General features: G+C 44.4%; 1 protein-coding gene across 10 annotated transcripts; it reads right to left on the bottom strand.

The window, feature by feature from the left end:
- Window positions 1-338: 338 nt before the first annotated feature.
- SLITRK4 (SLIT and NTRK like family member 4) lies at window positions 339-9,780 on the bottom strand. Of its 10 annotated transcripts, none has more exons than XM_004940727.5 (2): window positions 9,636-9,780; window positions 339-6,981 (listed from the first exon to the last, which is right to left on the bottom strand). In XM_004940727.5, the coding sequence occupies exon 2, from the start codon at window positions 6,929-6,931 to the stop codon at window positions 4,418-4,420; it is 2,514 nt and encodes an 837-aa protein (XP_004940784.1). In that variant the 5' UTR covers window positions 6,932-6,981; window positions 9,636-9,780; the 3' UTR covers window positions 339-4,417. The 10 variants fall into 10 exon arrangements, with proteins under 10 accessions (XP_004940784.1, XP_004940783.1, XP_046796566.1 ...); XM_004940726.5 differs by having other exon boundaries at window positions 9,545-9,734; XM_046940610.1 differs by lacking the exon at window positions 9,636-9,780 and adding an exon at window positions 9,082-9,480.
- Window positions 9,781-10,397: the final 617 nt, after the last annotated feature.

Genomic DNA, 10,397 nt, shown 5'->3' with positions numbered 1-10,397 from the left:
AAGACAATAGAAAGAAATAATAAACTGTCCAAAGTGGTTAGAAAACACGTATGTTTAACTACATGATAGATTCTCTTTCTCCAATACACAAACGTTTTGAAAGAGAATATTACAGGCATGTAACCAAGTCTAGTTTCAGAAACACAACAGTACCAAACAATTTTATTAATATTTCATAAAAATTCTAAGTAAATGCTGGCTGAAGTTTTGACATTGCTGAAGGCAAGCAAAAGTCATAACCTAGAGTCTTCTGTTTCACACTGGACTAGACTTTATAAGTTTTTATATTATAAACTAATCTAGGATAATAATGATTGAAGCAGGATAAAACCAATATGTTTCGTTTTCTTTATTTTATTTGAAAATAGAGTGATTATAAATACATTCTTTTGATATTTCCTACCCCACTCTTTGGATGCAACCAGTAAATAAATCAACCCACAAAACAAGCAAACAAAAATACCCAACAACAACGAAAGCAAAACAAAAGCCAAAAAAAACCCTCACTGTGTTCATTTCATACAATATCAATACACAAATCATGCAAAAGATATAATAGACATCAAGTTTTGGATGGGTTTTTTTGATTCTGACACATTTGATTCTGACACTCTTTTTCTCATGAGGCCATGCCTTTTATCATTTATAATGTCATTATGGCTTTTTTTTCAAACAAAAATCATTTTTAAGAAGATGTTATTATACTGGACTTCCATACCGCTGTCAATCTTGAACACTAAATGCAAAATGTAACTCACAAAACAGCATCACATTCTTGCACCATAGTAGTTGCTTTCTGATAAAATTGCACGATTTTTTTTTTTTCAAGGAAATGATTACACTTTATTGATTTTGTTTAAAAAATGTAAACTTCTTTATAATACAACGAACACAACAGGTTATGTTAACACCACCACTGATTTAATTTATGTCTATGGGTCTTAACAGCCATTTTACAATCATGGCCACTCAAACCAATATAACAAACATCTGTTAAGCCACATCCGAAGAGCCACTTTCCCAGAACGACTCACTGTAGATTTGAATGGATGTTACACTCAAACTGCTGCACAGACACATACACTGTTTCAAAATATGGAGGAAATAAAACTGATATGAAGGTTGTCATTCAAAGTAACAGTGTCACAGAAATACAGTGTTTTGCCAACTTCTGCATTCTTTACTGACAGTATTATGCCTACATATTGCACCACAAATGTAAAACATCTGGGGACAATTTCTACAGGAAGGTCCAGATTGTGCAATCTTTATGCTGGTGGACCCACATTCAGCTGCATAATCCCAGAATGCTCAATGGACAACTTGAGAATGAAGAGCAACCACCAGCTTGTAGACAGTGGAGATCTCTGCGTTATACACAACTCTTCTGTGCCTGCTCTCTTGGAAGTCAACAACATAATTCCACCTAAGCCTCACTCTTGGGCAGGTGCTACATTATTAGCTCAAGAATAATAACTCCATACATGATTTAAGTTAAGTTTAAAGGCTTTACCAGATTGGGACCTCAAAGGGTAGGAAAATCTGACCCACTGCAACGGTACAGCATAATGGCTCAGTTCTTCCTGTCTTAATGAACAGAAGACCACAGGTAGAAAAAGAGAGAGAGAGAGAAAAAGAGAACATTAACTTAATTGATTTAGCTTAGGAATTTGTTAAGTGTTCCTTTAACTCAAGGCCATGCTCACCGTAAATGTATCAGGTTTACATCATTTTGGAGTATTAACAAATTTGCTGCTTTTTGTATTTTTGACACCTGACTTCAACAGAAGGTTACGGGACACCACAGCCTCTGACAGTACCCTGAAGTGTGTCAGAAGCCTCATGCTTTGGCAAATCCCTGTGAACACTGACACATCCTCCAAGACGCGCAGCACTGCGCAGAGCAGTCCCAGGATCCATTATCCTCAGCCTGCTGATGGAGCCATTATGGTCTCTCATGGCAATGCATCTTTACCAACTCCTTAATCCACATTCTCGACACAATGAGCTCAAATGTTCTCCTTTGAGTGTTGGCCATGTATTGTGTTACTGGGCAACTAAGAACTTTTTACGCCAGAAATACATATGTGCATAGTATCCATCTCTTGAAAATCCCTGTGACAGCTTGAAAGAAGTAAATTATTGTGCATGGACAGCAGCAGCTTTTTGAAAGAAATCCAGCCATTCATTAATCTGTTATCATTTTATTATCTGCAATCATTTATATACTTCATACCATGGATAAAATAATAAAATAACCCTCTTCCTAAGTTACAAGAGCAGAAACGAATGCCTGAAAGTAGAAGAATGTCTTTTTGTTTTGCTTTCCCTGGAATAAAGAAGCACTGTGGGTATATTTCTTCTTTTTTTTTTTTCTTTTTTTTCTTTTTTTTTTTTTTTTGAATCTTTGTAAAAATATACTGCAGGCTGTTTGCCAAGTATCATTCCAGAATAAAAATTTTACAGCAGTGCCATAAAGCCCTGAAATTAGTGGTGTCTAACAGAAAGAGCTGATATAGCCTTTTCCACAGTGGTACTGTTGGGTCTTGCTGTAATATTTGCTCGTTTCACATTCATGACAAACATTAGTATTTACATTCTCGTAATCTTGATTGATTTATGTATTGATTATAAAATGTGGATGAGGATTTAAAAAAAAAAAAAAGAGTTTGAGAAGCAAAGGAGATAGAGGGTCTAATCCAAAGCTCTTTGAAATGAATGGAAAAATTCCTGTTCATGTCAAGGAACTTTTGTTAATCTCACAGTGCAGATTTTCTGTACGATGCTTCAGCAATATATCTCAACCCTTATCTCAAGGTACCATCTACTAGTGAGATAAGTGGGGATTTTCCATTCTCCTGAATACTCTTTCTTCCTAGCTATTCACATTCAGCTTTCACAAAAGCAAGTTTTACTCTCTAGATACGAGATACACAATACTCTGAGCTGAGACCACTATATTTATTTTACACCTTGTTTTTAAATAGAAGTGATTTGCTATATTGTACTCTTCTGATCTTTTTTTTTTTTTTCCGACTGACAGAAGCCAGACAGGCAAGAACAGAAAATGTATGCATATACAATGAAAATATTACCTTTATCATGAATTCCTTTAAATACACGTAGTGAAAACTACTCAGATTAAGCTGTAAAACCCTGAAAAGCAAGACAACTGGTGGCAAAATAATTGCCTGAGACACAATACTAAAAAACTAATGAATCTATTTCAAAATGCACCATTGGTACCAAATCTGAAATAAGATAGTATGCTAATTTCACAAGAATAGTACAGAACAATTTTATTATTATGATACCTGATCCCTTAATTCCAGATTACTCTATACATTACATCCCCCGGTTTCAGTTTGGTATATTGTTCTGCTTTTATTTATATCGAATGATTAATGCATTGCGATCAGGAAAACAAGTCAGGCATATTAAATACATATTAAGGAGTACATATTTTCCTATTTAGTATACAAAGTATTTCATAAATATGAATTATATTACAAAAATAATTTCTGCTACGCTCACACAGTAAGCACTTTGACAATTTCGGACAACCCGTTTGGGTTGCAAGTTTTTCACGTAACTGAGAAGGAACTCTAGGTTTAATTGGAGATGAGTCTTACAACAGGTTCTGCATAAACAGCAAATATTTTCTTCAGATGCCACAAATACCGCAGAAGTCAAGTTGAACTGTTTTCTTTCCTTTTTTTTTTTTTTTTGGTTTTTTTTTTTTTGTTTGTTTGTTTTTAATGTTATGTATAGACATGTATGCTTCAAGTGGTCAAATTTATTTCGCAGGTATGTAATTCATGGTATATTTTAAACAAATATTTGCACAATTTAACATTATAATTCCAGTGGTTTCAAGATGCAGGCCATAAATGTAACCAATTTACACATACTATCGAATGTTCTCTCTTTGCATGCTTGTTACTTTTCAGATAATCTTTAAACAGTGCCATTACAACACCACAAAAGGATTACTCCAGTTCCACCAACTTAAATCCACGTGCAGGATGAAGGACCCAGCTGAGGTATGAACACCAGTACCAAGTTTCTTGTGTTTGCTCTAACAAATCACAAGGAGACGATGGTTTTGCATTTAAGGTACAAAACATATATGCCTCTTGAGGTTTAATTCTGTGTAACATGTATAAAGCATCCCTTTGGCAATAGAGTTTGCAGTATCCCTACAGGATTCCACAGGGCATGAGCTTTATGTAGTAAAATCTACTAAGGAAATTCTCCTCTAATTGACAAATCATTTGCAGCTACAGTTAATCAGACACCCTCGGATACACCTGCCTCTATGCCTACCAATATAATATAGTATTTGGAAGTTAGAAGTCAACAAAAGGCACTTTCATCATTAAATAAATGTCCTCTGTAGGCAATTAGATTGCATGACCTATATTTTATTCAAAGCTGTTTGTTCTTCAAGGACTTGTAGGTAGTCAGGTGAACCTTGAAGTTTAGCTTTTAGTTCAAAATATTCACTTTTCCTTTGTTCTACTACAATTTTACTATGATTACCACCTATTAGAGATTTCTTGTTTTTTTTGTCTTGCTGTTTCTCTGGGTAACGTATTTCAAAGCCACTCACCCCTATGCTGTTGTACTCTTTTTTACTTTCGAGAAAATTTTGAATAAATACATTGGAATCCCTCCCAGGGAATAACTCATCCAGTTCATCAATTGTGCTAAGTCTTTTTCTGGAATCCACATGCAATAAATCCTTCTCCTTGTCATTCACATTTCTCAGAATGACTTTTTGCCCTGGTGGATCAGGAAACGTGAAGCCCGTTTCAGACTCCTTTAAGCCACAGGTATGACTTTTGCTCATCTGCTCAATGGTTTGAGGAATGAAGGCCTCTGCTCCTAATCCGTCTTTTTTGTTTGACTTGTGATCATGCTTTCTTAGCTGCAGTTGCATAGTACTGCATTCTTGATTTCCAATCCCTTCATGCTTTACAGTTGGTTTCTTGTTGCGCCGAAGCACGAAAACAAGAAGACAAAAAGCCACAAACACTGTTAAAATAAGCACAACTAATATGCTTAAGATTAGGATGGACAATGGAACTGGGCCACCAGGATGACTCCTGACCGGTCCCAGTGGTGTTGTAAAAGAGACAGCGGGCACAGGACTAGTGAGCAAAGCAGATGGCTTGTTTAAAAGTTTAGGGCAGAGGATCTCATTTTTCAGAGACCTAAGTTCAATGTTAGCAAACTGTACAGGTGTTTCACACTTTAATTCCTTCACCACAATACCTTCGCTTAATTTTTCAAGCCACAGTTTCAAAGCAACTAAATCACAAGTGCAGTCCCACGGATTACCTTCCAAATCAATTTGTGTAAGGGATTTTAGCTGATCAAGAACGCCACTTACAGGTAAATACATGAAATGATTGTTCCTCAGATTCAGCCTGGCAAGCGGTGCCCCAGCAAAAATGTATGCTGGCAAACTTCGCAGAAGGTTGTTGTTCAGGTAGAGCAACTGCAAGTTTGGCATCAAGTCAAAGGTGCCTGCTAAGATTTCTTTGATAACATTGTATTCCAGATACAGATATTGCAGGTTGTGGAGGCCAGCAAACATTTCTGGGCTCAGGCGCTCTATCTGATTGCCATTGAGATACAATCTCCGTAAATTTGTAAGGTTGCGGAAAACTTCTCCTCTGATGGCCGAAATCCGATTGCTGCCTAAATGGAGTAAATCCAGCCCCTCAAATTCAGTGAAATCTGCAGTGTCCACATCCTTAATATAATTGCCATTTACATGCAATTTCTTGGCATTTAACGGCTTTGGTAGGAGTTCAGCCATTGACTCTATATTTCTCTCTTGGCAATTTACACTTAATCCCAAGTCAGAAGGATGTGTTTTGCAAACGCAGGGAACCGGGCAAGGAGTTAAAGGAGGCACCCTGGTCTGATAGGATATAATTTGACTGAGGTTGCGATTAGACAGTGCTTTGCCTGCTACTATCCCCGAGATCTTCGAAGGATTTGTAGTCTTCGGTGGCTTTGTGACTAATCTGTGCACTGACGTTTGGGTGGTGTGACCATTTGGAGTGCTGTAACCGGGCTCCAGCTGCGAGGGAGGGAGGATGCGTACATCAAAATCACTCCCCGTCCCCATGGAGCACAGCTCTTGCTTATTGGTTTCTTTCAGCAGCCTTCCATACAAGTCACTGGGTGTTTCACAGATAGCTTCTCCAATATAGATATTATAGGGCATGTTCTCCAGCCATGCTTTCAAAGGCAACAAATCACAAGTACAATTCCAGGGGTTGTCTTCCAGCTGCAATTCGACAATTCGCCCAATGTGTTCCAGAACTCCAATGTATGGAAGCTTCTGTATTCGATTCCCTCGTATATCCAGATGGGTTAGAGAAGCAAATCGAAAAATATTATCGGGAAGGAATGAAATCAGATTGTCATTGAGGATCAGGACTTTCAGCTTGTGAAGCTTATTGAAGGCTCCCCGTTCAATAGACTTGATTAAATTGTAGTCAGCTTGGAGATACTCCAAGTTCTCTATGCCCAGGAAAGTGTCAGCTCGGAGAATCTTTAATTCATTGTTGTTCAAGTGCAACTGTTTTAACGCACTAAGACCCAAAAAGGCCCCTCCCTCAATGTTCTGCAGCTTATTATTACCCAATTGCAGGGACACTGCGTGCGTAAAGTTAAGAAAGGTATTTGGATATAGAATAATTAGCAGGTTGTTTTGAAAGTTGAGGTGGTAAAAATTAGACCACGGCGGCTTAAGCTGATTTGGTCTGTAGACTGCAACCTTCTCACAGTTGACATAGAGTACATTCTCAACTGACACACAGGAGCAAACACTGCAAATTTCCACAGATATATCAGCATCTGCAGTTGTAGAAGAAACTGGAGATGAGAGAACCAGAAAGAGCCACAGAAACATCTTCTTGTGATCAGCAAGCAACCTTAGGCTCCTGAACAAAGACAAAGTATCTAAAGAAGAAAGAAGGAAAGAAAAGAGAAAATGTTTTTCAGTTGTCATTGTTCCAAAAAGTCATTTGGGTTAAAAATTGTATTCCACCAAGCTACTGTACCTGCCAAGGATTACAGATAAACTACAAGCACTGAATTTAGAACAACATGAAAGATTTTAACAACCAAATACACAGGAGCTAGAATTTCAAATACACAGTGTAAATCGTTGTAGATAAACACAAATAACTGTAAGGTCTGTCAAACATTCCTATCTGCCGTACATGACAAACATGCATAACTAACAAAGTGAAATAACCAAAGGAGATTTCAATTTTATGCATATATGCTCTCCCCGATCCTGCACTGCTCATACATTGCCATGCATTTCAGTGATATTAAACACAAACGCTGATGTTACGCGCATCCAAACATCTGAGTTGGGAAAGCACAATATAGAAAAGATGAAGATGCAGGCACAGAAAGCAATGCCAGTACTCAGTGTAGGTATCTATAGCATCGACCCATACAGACTATCATCACTACAATAGTGAAATTCACTCAAGGGATACATAGGCATGCACAAACCCTGCTTCTGTTGCTCAGCATACCTTGTTTGAATAGATAAGTAGCAAATTGATCACAGAAACACAATGAACTATCCAGAAAATGAGAAGATCAGCCGTGGGGGACCAATGGAAGCACACAGGTATGGAAGAAGCATGCACAGGCGTCCAGCCCCATCCCCTGGAATAACAATACCCCGATCTGCAGGGTGTAAGTCGCAGTTCGCCAGTCTGACACTACTGAAACCTGAGAAGAACTTTTTTCTTTTTTTCTTTTTTTTTTTTTCGTGCAAAACGTTATGTAATTTGCTCTCATCCTGCACTGATACAGAGGTGGCTTTCAAGAAGCCTTCACATCCAGCCCATCCAGCTGAGCTGCCATGTTTCACACGGAACTGGAGCCAGAGCATTTCAGAAGCTAGTTCTCCCAGTCCCTTTAACAAATCAGTCAATAATCGATGCACTGCTCCCCCCACCTTCCCCACTGCCCCAGTGCCCAACTTGTTGTCCCTCTCACTTCCCGCTGTGGGAAGCCACCGACTTGAAAGGAGGGAGTCTGGATGGAAGTGGAGAAAGCAGGAGTCAGCGGGAGGAAGGGGAATCGGAGCCACAGGGAAGGGAGGATGCGCTGGGGAACCTGGAGGGGAGGGCAGAGGAGGGACAAGGGAGCAAGGAAGGGAAGACAGAAGGACAAGAGGGAGGGGGAAAACGGAGGGAGCAAGGAAGGGAAAGAGAAAGGGATGGCTGAGCGGGTCAAGGAGGCCCCGGAGAGGGACCACAGGGAGTAGAGGACACGGAGCAGCTGCTGTTAATTCCCACAGGCTCCTAGCCCGGGGGCAATCCCATGCCCGGAGGCGGCCCCACGTCCGCACCCCTCCGCTCCATCCTTCCCTCCTCTTCCTCTGCTCCGGGGCCCGGCCGGTGCCGAGCGGGGGCACTGCGCGGCGCTGCCGGCGGGTCGCGAGCCCGACCAGGAGTGCAGGCACTACCGCAATGTTTTGCCGCAACACGATGGCCGGAGCCGGTTCGGCTGCTGCCGGCTCCCCTCTATCGCGGGCGCCCCGTCGCCCTCTGCCTCCCGGCGGGGGAACGCAGGAGGGACGCGGGCGCTCACACACCGCGCACACTCCGGCTTGGAACGGGCACAGCGCGGCGATGCAGCCCTCGTCCCTTCCAACCCTTCGCAACAAGGTACAGCCGGGCTTCCCCCACCCTTTCCCCGCACCTTTGCAAAGTCCAGCCCGCAGCGCATTCACACGACACAGATGCCGTCCCCCCAGCCCATCCGCACCTCCAGCGGTTATCCCGGCCGCAGCCCCTCCGCCGGAAGGGAAGGGAAGCGAGCGGGCAGCACTGCGTGGAGCCGCTGGCTCGGGGCTCCGGGAAGAGGCGAGCGGAGAGGGTCCGGCAGGAAACACTGCCGCCTCGGCTTTGCCCCCTCTCCCCCCCCTTTAAAATAACAGTAGTAATAACAAGACCTTCGGAATAATTCAGAGCTATTAAAACGCCGACACAAACGCAGTCCCTCCGCGGCCCCGTCCCCGCCCGCACTCACACGCCCAGCGGGGCTGCCGCCCGCCCCCGGCGATGCTCCCGGCGGCGCTCCGCGGCGAGCTCGGCACCTTCCCTACCTCGGCGGCCGGGCTCCCCGCGGCCCCGCTCCGCTCCGCTCCGCCGCTCTCCCCGCGAGGTCTCTCCTCTCCGGCAGCTCCGCGCACGCACCGAGCGCCGGGGGCAGCCGGGAGCCCGCCCGGGTGTGCCCCCTTGGCCGCGTCGGGTGCCGAAGAGCGGAACGAGGCGAAGCCCGGTGCTGCGGTACCCCGGCGGGCTCCGCCGCATGCAGCAACCGCCCCGCCGAGCCCTGCCCCGACACCGCGGTCCCCCGCACGCACACGGGGAGAGGATCCCTCTGCACACGGGCGCCCGCTCCCATCGCACTGCTCTCGCCCACCCCTTGCACGCAGAGAGAGCCCCCTCCCCTTCGCCGCGCACACACACACACACGCGCACGCACGCACCGAGCGCTGCTCGGAGGGGAAGGAGACGCCGCTCCGGGGAAGCGATCCCGCAGCCGCTCCCGCACGCTGGGAGGAGCTGCGCCGCCGTTACCTTTCCCGGAGAGAACCCCGCGGAGCTCACGCGGCAGCGGCGCGGCGGGAGGTGCCCTCCGGGGCGGTGAGAGCGGCGGGGCCCCGCTGCCGGGCCGGACGCCGCGGGGCTGCCATGGGGCGGCCGCAGCTACAAGTGCGGTCCCGGGCACAGCCGCGACGGGGCCATCCCGCCCCCCTCCGCACAGCGCCGGGGTGCGCGCCGCGGCTGAGAAAAGGAAGGGAAGGAAAGGAACCCCCCTCCCCTCCCGCCCCTCCCCGGCTTTTCTGGCGGCTGTCCCCCTCCCCCGCCTTGAAACAAAAGTAGAGGTGGAAACTGAGTGGGCAGGATGGTAACATTTACTGCATTTAATGCGAATCGCAATTATGGAACAAAACCGCTGTGAGGAGACGCGAGCGACCCGCTCTTGAGACAACGCAGCTATTCGTGTGCCTCGTTCTTTGTGGCTAGGTGGAATTCCGCTTCTGCTTAGGTAACAGCTGCAGTCTGATGTAAAAATCCTCTAATGCTATGGCACAAAGCAGATTCTGCTAATTAAGAACTCCTATTTACGTTTTCTAACATGATTTTTTAAACCCCCAGAGAAGGTGACATCTCCTTCCCAGGCAGAAGGACCAGTTAGCCAAATGACATCTCGCAAGAGGGATTCAACTGTTTGTCCTTTCCTGTGAATGCGAACGTAATTCAGGTAGAGAACTGCTTATGTATTGCCCCCATACTGCTTGTGAGTGGTAGTTCTGGGCAGTAAACGCGAGGGGTGGA

Source organism: Gallus gallus, chromosome 4 (assembly GCF_016699485.2).
Source record: "Gallus gallus isolate bGalGal1 chromosome 4, bGalGal1.mat.broiler.GRCg7b, whole genome shotgun sequence".
Lineage (NCBI taxonomy): Eukaryota > Metazoa > Chordata > Aves > Galliformes > Phasianidae > Gallus > Gallus gallus.
The sequence above is the reverse complement of the archived record's forward strand: the minus strand, read 5'-3'. Positions and strand labels throughout refer to the sequence as shown.

Coding starts and splice junctions, on each gene's coding strand:
- SLITRK4 (XM_004940725.5), bottom strand. CDS start 9,365: ATGCGGCGGAGCCCGCCGGGGTACCGCAGCACCGGGCTTCGCCTCGTT. Junction 6,982..9,157: donor CGGGGAGCCCGGCCGCCGAG/GTAGGGAAGGTG, acceptor TTTCTTCTTTAG/ATACTTTGTCTTTGTTCAGG.